The sequence below is a fragment of the Leptonychotes weddellii genome, chromosome 15, assembly GCF_054177405.1.
Source record: "Leptonychotes weddellii isolate Sample4059 chromosome 15, ASM5417740v2, whole genome shotgun sequence".
In the NCBI taxonomy this organism is placed as follows: Eukaryota; Metazoa; Chordata; class Mammalia; order Carnivora; family Phocidae; genus Leptonychotes; species Leptonychotes weddellii.
In genome coordinates, this window is record NC_138383.1 from 1,509,287 (window position 1) to 1,523,746 (window position 14,460).

Genomic DNA, 14,460 nt, shown 5'->3' on the forward strand with positions numbered 1-14,460 from the left:
TGACAACCTGCTTCTGACCCACCACCCTTTTGGGAGATAAGCCCAAACAAATCCTTGAAATTCCTGTCGGATCTGTGCTGAGCAGATCCTCCCTGGCCAAACAGACCTACAGCCTGCCCTGTGGGGTGTGTGCTCCAGCAGGGGGCAGGCCAGGGAGTACTGGCCTTGACCTTTCAGAATTCCTCTACTTCCCTCCCTCTCCTTTAAAGTGTGTTTTCTTTTCTTTCTCTGACTTCTCAGGAAGTGTTCTTAGACCATTGATGGTCGGCCTTGCCCTTCCAAGTCCATGCAGCAAACACTGAATTTTTCTCCAAGCAATGTGAGGCCTTGGTATATTGTAGTTTCGTTATTCAAAATATTTTCTTTCTTTTTTTTTTTTAAAGATTTTATTTATTTATTCATGAGAGACAGAGAGAGAGAGAGAGAAGCAGAGGGAGAAGCAGGCTCCCAAGGAGCAGGGAGCCTGATGTGGGACTCGATCCCAGGACCCTGGGATCATGACCTGAGCCGAAGGCAGACGCTTAACTGTCTGAGCCACCCAGGCGCCCTTCAAAATATTTTCTAATTTCCATGGTGGTTTCTGTGAACTGTGGGTGGTTTCGCATGCATTGCTTTTCTTATCTTTTTGGTTTATGGTTTCTAGCTTGGTTTACCTATGGTCAGAAAATATGTTCTACGTTATTTCAACTCTGATTTGATTGAGATTTGCTTTATGGCCAGAATGTGGTCAATTTTGGTAAACTCTCTATCTGTTGACTTAAAGAGAATGCAGTTGTTGGAAGCAGAGTTGATCTTTATCATTTGAGTTGAGTTAATTCATTGTGTTTCTAGTCTCCTGTATCCTTACTGATTTTTTTCCTCCTTGCTCTGTCGGTTCCCAAGAAGAATGCTAAAATCTGCCACTGCGATTGTGCATCGTCTCTTTCTCATTCTAGTTGGTTCATTTTTGCTTTACGAATTCTGAGGCTATGTTAGTGGGTGCGTACATATTTGGAACTGTGTGTTTTCCTAGTGAACTGACCCTTCATCTTTATGAAATGGCCTTCTTTGTCTAGCAGGACCTCTTGCCTTATGGTCTCTTTCATCAGATAGTAGTAGCTGCACCAGCTTTCTCACCATAGTGTTTGTGTGGTATATCTCTGCGATTATTTTTACTTTCAGGCTTTCCGTGGCATTCCAGTTAAGCATAACTTGAAAACAGCCACAGATAAAATGCAAATAAATGGGCATGGCCGAATCTGGCCTGCACTGAGCTATATTTGGCCCCTGGTCCAGAGGGATTTCTTCTGCTCTGAGGGGCAGTGAGGGGAGGAATTGGGCTAGCTGAGGCCAGACTCCAGTCTCTGTGAGGACTGGCTTGGTTCTCCTGTCCTCACTCCTCACTTCTAACCCCTTAGAGCCCCAAGCCAAGCCCCTCCTCCTCCTCCCTGGCAGATGCCAAACACCCAGGAGGCCGCTGGGTGCCCTCCTCAGCTCTCAGCCTCTTGGCCACAGTTACCAACACCTGATGGGAAACCTGTGACAACCTCAGGCTCATCTCTCAAAGCCTTTCTTCCCTGGGATCTCAGACCCCATGTCCTTGACGCTCTTTTTGCTCATAATAAACATTATAAATAAATGAATATTATAGTATATTAGGGGATGGTGAGTACCATGAGGAAAGATACCAGGGCAAGGAGATGCAGAACGCGTGGCCAGGGCAAGTGTGATATGCAATAGGGTGGGTTAGGATTGATTTCTTTGGTATGTGGCATTTGAGGAAATTTGAGGGAGACAAGGGAGTTAGCCACGCAGATATAAATCTAAGGAAGAGCATGCCAGGCGGGAACGGCCGTGCAAAAGGAGCAGAGAGGGAGCAATGTGGCTGAAGTCGGGGCCTGGTGGGGAACAAGACATGTGGGTGCTCCAAGGACTTGGCTTGACAGGGGAGCCTCTAGAGGGTTCTGAGTGGAGTGATGGATTGGACTTTTTTTTTTTTTTTCAGTAAGCTCTATGCCCACCATGGGGCTTAAACTCACAACCTCGAGATCAAGAGTCACATGCTCCACTGACTGAGCCATCCGGGCGCCCCAGATCTGACTTCTATTTTTAAAGGACCTCTCCACTGCTGTGTTGAGAACCAACTGTCAGAGGGTAGAGGCAGGGAGGCCAATCCAGGAGCTATGGTGGTCACCCAGGCAAGAGGGGGTGGTGGCCAGGATGGTGGCAGGGAGGGGGGCCCTGGGTGATTTCTGAGGGCAGGGCCACTGAGATTCCCACAAAGGCGGGCGAGGAGAGGAGGGGAGGGTGATATGTGAGATGGGCCTCACTCTGCCATGGCCCCGCGAGGGTGCTCGTGAGGGGCAGCGCCTTCACTTCTGCGTGGTCCAGCCCCCTTGGCCCCTCTTTCCTAGAGGCTGTAGAGTCCCCCGGAGCAGCTGGAAGAGGAAACCCACTCCCACCACGAGTGACACTCGCCCCCCACTTGTGGACATGGGGGGCTCTGAAGGGAGCCCAGGGCTCTCCCCGGGACCAGTCCCCAGGATGGAGGGGGAATGTGGCCAAGGGTGCATGTGGCCGCAAGGCTCCTAGCCAGATCAGCCCCAGGAGTGACGCGGCGCTAACAGATAGGAAGGGGCGGGTGGCCGGACTTCACGGAGGGAGAATCAGAGCTCAGCCTCACGCTCTAAGTTTGAGATGCCTTTTTCACATGAAACAGGGTGTCAGGAAGCCCAGATGGGCACAGGAGTCGGGAGCACAGGAGAGAGGTGGGATGGGGGCCCTGGCCCACACATGGTACTTAAACCACGGGACGGGAGCCCACCAGGAGGGCAAGCGCCGGGGGGAGCAGAGGCACCAGCTCAGGGAGGGAGAAGTGGGGCATTAAGAGGAGGAAGAAGGCAAGCAGGCAGGCAGAGGACTGACCCAGAGGGCACGGCCCAGGGCACGTGCCAGGGCCCCCTTGGCTGTACCCCAGGGTCGCAGGTATCCCCGCTCTGTGTTCACGTGGCTGCTGTGTGAGCCCAGGGCAGCCTAGCAGAGCCCGGCTGGGGAAGGGGGTCCTGCGGGGGTCTAGGCACAGAGAGCACTGTGCTGGGAGGGGCGAGAGCCGGCGAGGGGGACCCCCTCTGCAGGTGCCCCCCATGACATGGGGACAAGGGGGAGGCAGAGGGGGCAGGGGCTGGCTGCATCCACCTGCCTAGCCTCCCATTTCCCCCTGTGCACCCCCACACACCGGCCCCACCCCCACCCCCGCTCACACACTGCCCCCAAGAAACACTCGGGCTACATTGTTCATTTAATGATGCCGTTCTTCCATTTTCCTGGCATGTGCTGTGTCCACCCCCATGGCCTCCTTGGTCGGCCACGCAGATGTCCACGATGCCGCGTGGGGTACCCTCCCCCGGCCCGGGGCTGGGTGTACACTACTTCTTCTTTGGCACTTTCTCCTTTTTGATCAATTCAGAAAATTCTAGAATAGGAGACAGATTTCTAGACCCCAGGGTAGCCATGGAGGGCCTCAGGCCTGGTTCCTTTCTTCAAACCTCCCTCCCCACCTCAGACCACTCTCTCTGTCCAGGGAGCCTCGGACCTCTGCTCCCATCCAGCCGAGCCTCCCCATGGCCATCTCCACCCACCTCTCCCCCACTCAGAAACCCACAGCGGCTCCCTGCCAGCTGCCCGCTCAGCATCCCCAACACTTGCTTTCCCATCTCTGGAGGGGGGAACAGTTACCCAGCAAAGACGGCTATGAACTGCATGCCTGGGGTCAGGGAGCCTACTCAGTGCTGTGCCCACATGGGCACTTAACGGTGCTGTGGGGTCCCGGAGGGGGGGCTGGGAAGACCCGAGAGGGACCTCTGGCCCCGTTGTCTGTGCTGACCCACCTTCGAAGTCAATCCTCCCGTCCCCATCCGTGTCGGCCGCCTGGATCATGGCCTCTGCCTCCTCGTCTGTCAGCGGGGCGGTGGGCCCGCTGCTGGGAATGGTGGATAGGATGTACCTGGGGCCAGGGGTGGGCTCCGGTCAGAGCCGAGGGGTGTCTGGCTGGTGCCCAATGGTTTGCAAGGTGCTCACTCCCCATTTTACAGGTAGGGAAACTGAGGCCTGCTGGAGAGGGGTCTCTGGGCCTGGCCCCAGTGCTGTGGACCTGGACTGTTTCCGGCCGGCCTCACCTCCCGAGAGGCCAGCTGGGGCCCACTGGGCGGGGGGAGGGGCACCAGGTCTTCTACTGGGGTGGGCGTGGTTGTTGTGGACTGGGCCCTAGGCCCCAGGCTCAGGACCCCGATCCCCAGCCACTGGCCATTACTTGATCTCATTCCACTCGATGAAACCACTCTTGTCTTTGTCCAGGGTCTGGAAGGCCTGGCGGATGGCGCTGTCCAGCTGCCCCGAGGCCTGGAACTTCTGCATGTACTCCAGGAACTTGAGGTAGTTGAAGGAGCCTGGGACAGCCAGGCGCAGGTCACGGGGGCCTGAGGGAGGCTTCTGCCCTGGGGTGGGGACTGCCGTGGCCTGCTCTTCCCCTCCCCCACCCCATGTGTCCCACGCCGCTCAGCCCAGGGAAGGGGGAGCCCGCAGATGGGCTCCGGTGTCCACTGCTTCCTTGGCCATGGCTGGGCCGGGCCCGGGGCAGGGAGGCCATGCTGGGGATGAGGGGTGTGCTATATACCGTGATGCCTCATGTCTGTGGGCAGCATCTCTATGTCCTTGTCCGACAGGGATGTGCCCATAGCCAAGGCCATCTTCTTCATCTGAGAGGAGAAGTCCTCGTCCATCCTGGCCCTGCGGTGGACAGGAGCCAGCTCGGTGGGTGCACACAGGCAGGGTGGGGGCACTCTGCCTACCCCTAATCCTACCCCTAACCCTAACTCTAACAGACACAGTCCCCGCAAGGCACCAACTCCTGCCTCCCGAGCAGGGTCCCCAGGGTGCAGAGGCCCTTGGGGTGGCTGGCCTTGCAGAGACTCCTGTGTCCAGGGCCCTGGGGGAAGATGCGCCCGAGACCCCACCTCTTGCCGGCTGGCCACCTTGAGTACCACTTCCATCTCACAGAAGAGGCTGAGGCCCCCAGACAGCAAGTGATGAGCTTGGGGTCCTTCACTCTGCTCAGAAGAGGTGGTGGCCGCCCTCTGACCCTTCAACACCGCCAGGGAACTTCCCTCTGTCCTTCCAGGCCCATCTCATAGCCACCTCCTCTGGGAAGCCTTCTTGGTTACCTGAAGCCCCACCTCCTTCCACCCTGACTCCGGGCCCACAGCCTGGGCCTTGCTCTCCCAGACCCCAGACCAGCAGGCCTTGGGCCTCCCGGCTGGCCGTTCACCACCTGCAGCGAGTTGGCTCTGCACTGAGCAATGCCCAGGTGCTCTGAGCAGGGAGGACCACTGCCGCCTTTCCAGGCATCTGCCCACAGGCCCCATGGACGTGTGTGTGTCACTGTCCTCAGTTCACAGAGAGTCCGAGGCAGGCCGGGAGTCCAGCCAGGAGGGTGGGGGTCTGGTCACAGGCTGAGGGGTCAGCAGGTGGGGACCAGGCTGTCCTGTGGCCCTCGAGGTGGTGCCTTGTGACCTGCTGGGCTCTCGGGTTGCTGTCCCCAGGGGGAGTTGGGTTCTGGGGCTTGTGGCAAAACAGCTATTTCAGAGGCTCCTTGGCCCTCTCAAAAGTTCATGGGGTGGCAGAACGTTCTGGAACATACTCCCATGTCCAGGAAGGGCAGCCCTGTGGCCCGTGCATCCTGAGTGGAGCTGGGCAGTGGCTAGGGGAGTATCCTTTTCTCCCAAAAGAGAAGCCACGAGTCAAAGTTTGCAGCTCAAGCCTGGCAGCCTGGGGGTGCAGGGAGTGCTGGATAGAGCCCCAGGACCGTGACCTCCTTCCTGACCCTGGCCGTGCCCCACAGCTATTCTGTGAAATGGGGAGACCCCTGCCCATCCTGCCCCTTCTCAGGGTCTTGTGAGGAGTCAGGAGGGAAGGGAGACACTGCGGAAAGGGCTTTGGGGCCTGAGGTGGGCCTGGAGCTGGGTCCCCTGTGCATCATGCCTGAAAGCCGGCTCCTGGGGGGCTGGCCTGGGAGGCAGGGTGGGGGTGGTGAGTGGCGAGCCAGGGCAGACCTGGGCCACAGAGGCCCACAGGACGGGCCCCACCAGCCCACATCCTGAGCTGAGCCCCTGTTCCCCTCTCCCATGCCAGAATCTCAGAACTCCATTCTGGAAAGAGGGGTTGTCCCGCCTGCCCCTTGGGGCCCTGCCAGAGCTTTATGAAGGAGGGGCTGGGCCAAATTCCAGGCCAGGTCTGGCAGAGCCTGGGGTCGACATCCTGTCTGCAGAGCGCACTGGGCGCCCTGGGCTGTGTCTGTTCCCCACCCAGTCCTACCCCACTGCTCTAGGAGGGGTACCCCCCACAGGAAGGCAGGGGAGCCTGAGATCAGAGCTGGTGCGGGGGCAGGGCCTGGGGCCTCGGGCTGCTGGTGGTTTATTTATAGCCCTGACCCAGGGCCTGGGATGGCGTCTCGCTCACCCCCAGAGGGAAGCCGACATGTCTCACCAGAGCTGGGGGGTGGGGACTGTGGGCACCACACGATGCCAGCCCTCTGGTGCCCTGCGCGCCCCTGCCCAGCCTCCTGGGCTGCTCCCACTTCGTCCTTCTCCTCGGACAGGATCCCTCCCTCCCTCCCGCCTCACTGCCTTCCACAGCCAAAGCAGGACTGAGCTCTAAAACCTGGCTAAGACCCCCCAGAAGCCCACCTGTCCCGGGCATTGCTGTGCCCTGAATGCCCTCCCAAGGCTGGCAGGGACGTCGCCCCACCCCAGACCACTGTGGACCGCCTGCATAGCCCTCCTGGGGGCTGTGTTCTTCTTCTAGCATCTGCCGGTGAGTCCCCAAGTTCAGATGCTGATATGAGAAAAAATGCTGCATGGGCTGGGGGGCTGGGGGGGGAGGTGACAGAGGCAGGGGCCCCAGCAGATGGGGACTGGGTCCGAGAGGGTCCAGAGCTGACTTCGTGTGCCCGCCGGAGTCAGTGGGTCTGTTGGCCTTGGACCCCCTGCCCGAGCAGGCTCCCTGGCCCCCCAGTCAGCACCTGGGGCCCTGAGGTCAGTGAGCAGGTCTCAGCCTCCCCACCCTGCTCCCCAAATCCTAGCATTCTCTCAGAGGCCCACATAAGCACATGCATGCTCACGTGCCCACCCCTGCAGACCCAGGTGCACGTGGCTGCCTCTAAGACTGGGGCTCCCTTGGGGCTGCCCTTCCCCTTCTGCCTCCTTTTCCTGCCTCCCCTGGACCTCCCTGGGGTCTCCTCAGCCCCTTGGGCCTCCGCTTGTCCTGTGGATGAGAATGAGACCACAAGCTTTGGCCACACAGTGTGGGCAGCTCTGGCTGGGCCCAGAGTCCATACCACCCTTCCCTGGGCAAGGCTCACCTCTGCCTGGTTTCGCTCGAGGGCTGTGGGGAGGCAGGTCAGGCTGGGGGTGCTGATAGTCTGTGGGGGCCTCCAGCTTTTATACCTGCAGCCACTGGGCCTATTTACAGCTTGGGCTGCACCTGTCCTCCCACCCCCTGCCCCTCCCGGGCACTCCAGCCTGGCACTGGCCTGCCTCCCCCAGGGGCTCACTGGCACTTGGCACATCCACGCCGGGCCGGGCAGACTGACCGTCAGCAGCGCCCGGCCTCCCCAAGCCCAGGGTGGGGGTGGGGAGAGTGGCTAGCACCGGGGAGCAAGAGGAGTTTCTGTCTGTTGCATTAGGGCCCACCCTGCCCACTGGCCTTACAGGGTGAGGTGGTGGGCCAGGAGAGGGCTGGCTGGACCAGCCAGGGTCACCCAGGGCGTGCGGGCTGGCCAGCATGTCTGAGAAGCCACCAGAAGCCCCTGGACAGGGACCGCATCCAGTGAGCGGCCGGGTCGGGCAGCTGTCCTTTGTCCCTGGGTCGCTGTAGGGGGTCAGGGCTGGCCATAAAGGTGAGGGGAGGAGAGGCCGGTCTGTCAGGCCATGCTGCCTCCTGCAGTCTCGGGGAGCAGGGCTGTGTGACCCCGGGCAGGGCTGGCCTCTCTGGCTGAGGAGGCCCCTCGAAGGACAGTCGCCAGGTTGAGAACGGGGACACCAGAGACCGATGTACCCTGAGAGCCCCTCCCAGCTCTGGCCTGCCTGGAGACCCCTCACGTCCACTGGTTTTCACAAACGGTGCCATGCCCCAATACCAGGGCGGACCCTGGGGTGCAGCCTCTTCCCAGCCCTGCCCACCACTTTCTCTGTGCGGGTTTCCCTGGTCATTCTGCACAGCATGGACATGGCGCTGAGATCTGCCTTCTTTTTTTTTTTTTTAAAGATTTTATTTATTTATTTGACAGCGAGAGAGGGAATACAAGCAGGGGGAATGGGAGAGGGAGAAGCAGACTCCCCGCTGAGCAGGGAGCCCGATGTGGGGCTCGATCCCAGGACCCTGGGATCATGACCTGAGCCGAAGGCAGACACTTAACGACTGAGCCACCCAGGCGCCCCTGAGATCTGCCTTCTTGGTGTGAGAGTCACGCATCACCGGGAAATTCATATAACATTTTGTGTGCTACCTTGTGTCACAGCTTCATATGAGGCCGGCGAGCTGAGGACCTTCCAGAAACTTCCAATGGCCACCTGCTGCTGGACCCCAAACAGATTCCAGCATTTTGCTCATAGAGATGCTATTTCAATGTGCATCTCTGTCCAGGGGAGTGTCTCCTGCTCCTTGGCCGTGTTCACAAGAGTGGGATGATTGGGACCAACGGTGGAGGGTTCCACATTCTTCCCCCGACGCTTTCCAACACACCCGTGCGCTCGGTGCTCCAGTGTGGGATGCACGCCTGCGCGTCCGTACGTACACCGAGGTCCCCAGCAGGCACACTGACTGCCACCCAACATACGTGTCCCTACAGCGGAAGGCCACTCTGCACAAAAGGAATGAACCGCACGCCATGATGCAGATGGATCTCGACACCTTACATCCAGGGAAAGAAGCCAGTCACAGAGGGCCACATAGCGCCTGGTTCCATTTGTATAAAATCCCCAGAATTTGCAAATCCATACAGACAGAAAGCGGGTCGGTGGTTGCCGAGGGCTGGAGGGGAAGGGAGTGAGGAATTCATGTTTAACAGCTTTGGGGTTTGGGAGTGGGGATAATGTTCTAGAACTGAATAGAGGTGATGGTTGCACATACTGAGTGTGCTAAATGCCACTGAATTGTTCACGTTAAAATTGTTTGTTTTATGTTATATGAATTTCACCTCAATTAAAAAAATGTGGAATGGGGGGCACCTGGGTGGCTCAGTCGTTAAGCGTCTGCCTTCGGCTCAGGTCATGATCCCAGGGTCCTGGGATCGAGCCCCGCATCAGGCTCCCAGCTGGGCGGGAAGCCTGCTTCTCCCTCCCACTCTCCCTGCTTGTGTTCCTGCTCTCGCTGTCTTTCTCTCTGTCAAATAAATAAATAAAATCTTAAAAAAAAAAAAAAAATGTGGAATGGGAGACGTTGCTTCGAATAAAGCATAAATCAAACAGAAAACATAAATAAGCAGCACTGGAGGGTCTCACAGTGGGACTGGCCCAGCGTTGAGCCCCGCTCCGCCTGGCCCTCTGGGGGAGGCATCTTCTGGAAGGCCTGGTCTGAGTCCACCTCTGCCTGGGCCGCACATGAGGGGTGGGGAGCCTGGTGTGAGTTTCTAGGCCCCTGGAACCGGCACCTGCCCTGAACCGACAGATGGCCGGCTCCTGGCAGCCCCTCTGGTTTCGTTTCTGTTCGGAGTTGGGCCACACCTCTGTGCCCGCGGCCCCGGCCCCTGCTCTGGGCTGAGCTGGCCTGGAGGGTAACGGGAACCACCTCGCAGCTCTGGGGACACCGTCATCCCAGCTGGCCTGCTCTCTGCCCATCCCTCTGCCCTCCAGCCCTGCCTTGAGCCCAAGGAGTGTGAGACCAATTAGCCCTTCCTCTTCAGTGAGCCATGTTGACGGAAGGACAAGGCTCCTTCGAACCTCCGCCGCCTCCCAGGGCCCGGCGTGACCCCCTGGGGCTGCCGGGGGTGCCTGGCTGGTTCTGAGCACTGGCACCCTTGGTGGCTGCCCTCTGCCCTCTGAGGGCTCTTTGGCAAATGCCAGGACCCCTCTCCTCGTCACCCTGCCAAGCACGGCTGTGGCGGGCAGGCCTGTGGAGGAGGGTTCTGGGGGCGGGAGACAGGCCCATCCCCTTCTCAGCGGCACCCCCCCCACAGGTGGGGGCGGGCCGGTGGGGACAATAGGAGCACCTGACCCCAACCCCTACCCCCAGGCAGCAGGTCTGGGGTGTGGGTGCGCTGACCCTCCGGGGGTGAAGTCCCAGCAAGCAGAGTGTCCCTGGGGCGCTGCCGAAGTCTGAGCAGGCCAGAGAGCAGGCCAGCTGGGATGACAGTGTCCCTGTGGGCTGAATCCAGGCGAGCTCGTGTGTCTTCTTCTTATAGGAGGCGCTCCATGGACGCCGACCCTGTGCCCTTGGCCCTGCCCCTGTGTCCTTCACCTCTGTAGTGGGATGAATGGTGCCCCCCAGGAGGTATGTCCGTGTCCTAGTCCTGGTACCTATCGATGGGATCTTGTTTGGAAATAGGGCCTTTGTCAATGTGCGCACGTTAGGATGGGGCCGTACTGTTGGGATGGGGCCATACTAGATAGGGCTGGGCCCTCAGTCCGCTGGCTGGGTCCTTATGAGAACAGGAGAGACCCAGCGAATGGAGTGACATGGCCGCGGGCCGCAGGCTACCTGGGCCACCTGGGCCACCAGGAGCTGGGAGAGGCAGGAGGCGCTTCCCCTAGCCTTCCAGCGCACGGGCCTGCCAACAGCTCAGGGCCAGACTCCAGAGCTGTGAGAGACCATTTCTGCTGTTTTAAGGCCCCGGGTCGTGGTCATTTGTCAGGGTGGCTCCCGGACACTCACCAAGGCCCCTGCCCAGAACCCCTTGTGCTCTCTGCTTCCTCCTGCCCCCCTCCCACCTCAGGCCCGTCCCTTCATGTGACCCTCTCCCCAAGCCTCAGGTGAGGACCCAGGCCGAATGCACAGCAGGCTCTCTCTCTTTATTAGGGGCCTAATCAAGGGGCCCGGAGGTCCCTGGTGGGGGCACGAAGGAGGCTGCCACCCTCAGGCTGGCCAGGCTCCTGGGCTCCCCAGTGCCTGGCATGCGCCGACCAGGGTGCGCGTCGGGGGCGTGGATTGAAGGGGCACTAGGCCGACAGGCAAACAGTCCCGGGCCTGCCCTCGCCTCAGGCCCCCGGGCAGCTCTGCTCCGGCTGTCGCGTGAATCAGGATGGCGCTGTTGCTCATCACGGCTCCCCTCAGCGATTCTGACTCTTTAACACATCACATTAAAGTATTAGTTACCTGATTACTAAGTTGGACAGCTTTACCGAGACATAATTCACACACCATAAAGGTCACTGTTTAGAACGCATGATTCAGGGTTTTGTAAGGACATCCACAGGGTTGTACAACCATCACCTCTAATTGCAAAACACTTTCAGCACCCCAGAAAGAGGCCCTGCGCCCCCTCGGCAGGCGCTGCCCCTCCCCCCCACCATGTCCCTATGGTTGGGGGCAGTGTGGTCCCTCACACGGGTCTGGTTTCTCTCGCTGAGCACGCCCCCAGGTCAGTGCTTTGGTGACACTCCACTGCATTTCCTGTGCCCGCTCACCTGCCGATGGACACAACTCCCGAGCTTCTGGGGCCCCCTCGGGGCCTCACTCATGTCACCCCCCGCCCCCGGCCCCACGCCGCTCCTGCATGTGAGAGACCTCGCCCTTCCTGCATCTCCTCTGGCCCCAAACTCCCTTCTGTACACACCCTTCCCAGCCAGGCCCGCCCCCTTGGATCCTTCCAGGGAATGGCGCCCTCCCCCCACCGCCCCAGGCGTGGGCCAGGCAGGACTTGCGCTGGACACGGTCTGCCCTGGATGCCTCTGTGACCGTAGGCCCCGAGGCATCTTGCCTATGACCTCGGTCTCCGTGGGCCTAGAGCTCAGTGTCCTGTGCTAGCGTAAGCCAGTCTGGCCGTTATGGGTGGAAGCACCTTGTGACAGGCCAGCCCCTTGGGCAGTGGTCACTCAGGTATGTGGCACCCCTGCCCCCCTTATTAGGCCCAGCCCCTGTTCTGGCCGTGGAGGTCAGGGGAAGGAGTGGGGCATGTTTTCAGGAACTTTTGGCCATCCCAGGACTGGCAGAAGTCGCACCTGCGGCAACCCTGGGGTGGGCTGGCCACCGGTCACCCCCAGATTGGCAGGTCCACCCCTGCCCGCCCTCACCCCTGCCCGCCCTATACACTGGGACTGGTCTCTCTCACTGTCCCTGCCGCGGCCACTGGACAAGCAAGGCCCTGTAACTCAGGGCCCACATTGTTGCGTTTTCCTGCTGGTATGCGGGTCCTTTGCCGGACCTGTGTTTTCTCAGAGGTCGGGGGACTGGACCTCCAGCCCGGAAGCCAAGGGAAGAGTCCCCGGCAGCCTGGCCGGCCCCGAACAACTCTGCTCTGCCCTCCACAGGGCTGAAGTACCTCGTCCTGCCCAGTCGGCCTCATCACGCCAGCCGAGGGGCAGGCTCTCGCTGACCTGGAGGCCTTGGGCTCGAGAGCCCCCGGAAGGACAGCAGTTCCTGTCTCTGCCTCCGGGAAGCACGCACACAGAACGTCCCCTGAATTGCAGGGCCAGCCTTCCTGCCCCACACTGGGACGGCAGTGCGTGCTTGCTGGCTGGCCTCACATGGGAAGCTCTGACCCAAGGAATAGACTAATGGCGGGGGGACCTGGGACATCTCTAGTTCAATGGTCACCATGCTCGGGGAGTAGCAGGAATCCTGGTTCCAGTAAAACCTCAGAGGACCCTGGTTCCCTGGGGGAAAAGGGGTGTCACTATGGTCAAATAGGCTGGGAGTGTTGCACCTGGAGCCCCCAGGTCTTCTCCTGCCCTGCCTGTACCCCAGAGGACAATCTGGAACCCCAAAGCTCCGAGATCTGGCCCACCCTCCACCTGAGGCTTCTGCTACAGGCGGCCCCCGAACTGGGTTGGGAGTGTGTGCGCACACATGTGTGTTCACAGGCAAACTGGCACAGAGAACCGTCTTCTGACCTTGGTCACTGAGGCCAGCCACGGTGGTGCAGAGGCTCTGGACAGAGGCTACTTAGGGCCACTGGACATCTCCCCTGCCTGTCCCCAAGGAGCTCCCCGGACTGGTTGGGGTCCAGGTATATGGGGCACCTTCTTGGGTGGGGAAGGGAGGTCCCCGACTGGGGACCCAGCCCCCTTTCCCTGGGTACACTCCTAGATCACAGCCCTCAGCCACCCTCACCCTCGGTGGCCTCCGACCCTCCTAGCCCCTGGGATCTGAGCACCTGCCACAGACCAGGCCCTCTACTGGCCACCTCACCTTGGCCTGGGGGCAAAGCAGCTTACAGCAGCCACCACCCAGTCAGGGCCGGTAAGAAGGTTCTGGATAACTTGTTCTCCTCCACAGGCCTGTGGTGGGGTGGGACTGCCCCTTCAGGGGACCCTTAAGGTCTGAAGGGGAAGGATGGGACCTTTGGGTACTTTCTACACAGGGGGCCCCCTTAGAAGAAGAAGGTCACGTTCTGACACCCTCTCCCTAAGGGGCCGACTCCTCTGCCAGGAGCACTGAGCCTTGCTCTCCCCAAAGCCTTCCGGGCCTGCTTTGGGCAGGTGCCCCCCTCCTGCTCCCACAACACCCCTGCCCTCCAGCCGGGCCCTGCCAAGGGGTTGTGCTCATCGGGCCAGGGAATGAATGGACGGATGAACGAGCGTGACCCAAGTTACATAAAGGCCAGATCCCAGCTACACTGTAACTCCCCCGGCTCCCACAGGGAGGACGGGCGTTGGCCTCACCCCCCCGCCGCCCCCGCGCCCCACGGGCCCCCCTGCTGCGGGCGCCGCAGCGGTGCAAGATGGCGCGGCCCGGGGAGGGGCGGACGGTCCCTCGGTGCCGCGCCCGCCCCAAACGCCCGGAGCTGTGCACTCCCGGGCGGGGGCGGCCGCCACCTTCTCCCCGGTCGTCGCGGCTTGGCACAGGCTGGGGTGGCGAGTGCCAAAATACCCCCCTCCCGCCCCCCCCCCCGGCGGGCGCTGCCCCAAGGGCGTGGGGCCGGACCCGAGCCGCCTCTGAAACCTGCGTGTGCGGGCCGCGTGCCAGGCCCCGAGCCCCGTGCGCGTGGCCCCCCGCGCGCCTCCGGGCGCCCCTGCGCGCGCTTTCGTATTCCTCCTGCGTGCCACGGTGCCCACCCCCGCGTCTCGGGGCCCCCTCCTGCCTCCGTGCCCCCCATCCTCCGCACCTCCCCCGCGTCTCCAGGTCTCCCATCCTGCGTCTCTCTGTCCCCCCTGCCCGTGCCTCCGTGCCTCCTTCCCCCCACGCCCGGCTCTGTCCCCCCCCGCCCCCTGGTCCCCCCGCCCCGCGGCTCCGGGCCCCCCCAACCGGGGAGGGAGCCCCCCCCGCGCGCGC

The 14,460-nt window shown here is 60.9% G+C and overlaps 1 protein-coding gene and 1 long non-coding RNA gene across 4 annotated transcripts in view; both read right to left on the minus strand.

Annotated features, from left to right (window-relative positions):
• Positions 1 to 3,404: 3,404 nt before the first annotated feature.
• PVALEF (parvalbumin like EF-hand containing) lies at positions 3,405 to 4,837 on the minus strand. The gene is made up of 4 exons (XM_081805945.1): positions 4,652 to 4,837; positions 4,289 to 4,424; positions 3,618 to 3,982; positions 3,405 to 3,451 (listed from the first exon to the last, which is right to left on the minus strand). The coding sequence occupies exons 1-4, from the start codon at positions 4,755 to 4,757 to the stop codon at positions 3,405 to 3,407; spliced, it is 654 nt and encodes a 217-aa protein (XP_081662071.1). The 5' UTR covers positions 4,758 to 4,837.
• Positions 4,838 to 11,018: 6,181 nt separating this feature from the next.
• LOC115938838 (uncharacterized) overlaps positions 11,019 to 14,460 on the minus strand; it is an 8,878-nt gene continuing 5,436 nt past the window's right edge. The window contains exon 3 of one of the 3 annotated variants that reach the window (XR_014140338.1): positions 11,019 to 11,312. This is a non-coding gene — a long non-coding RNA (uncharacterized LOC115938838). The other 2 variants (XR_014140339.1, XR_004073854.2) reach the window with 2 other exon arrangements.

What these genes read in the sequence shown, in the direction of transcription:
- PVALEF (XM_081805945.1), bottom strand. Translation starts at nt 4,757, where the DNA reads ATGGACGAGGACTTCTCCTCTCAGATGAAGAAGATGGCCTTGGCTATG. An exon ending in CACAGACATGAGGCATCACG is followed by an intron (nt 4,425 to 4,651) that starts GTATATAGCACA and finishes TGGCTGTCCCAG; the next exon opens with GCTCCTTCAACTACCTCAAG. An exon ending in ATCGAGTGGAATGAGATCAA is followed by an intron (nt 3,983 to 4,288) that starts GTAATGGCCAGT and finishes CCCTGGCCCCAG; the next exon opens with GTACATCCTATCCACCATTC.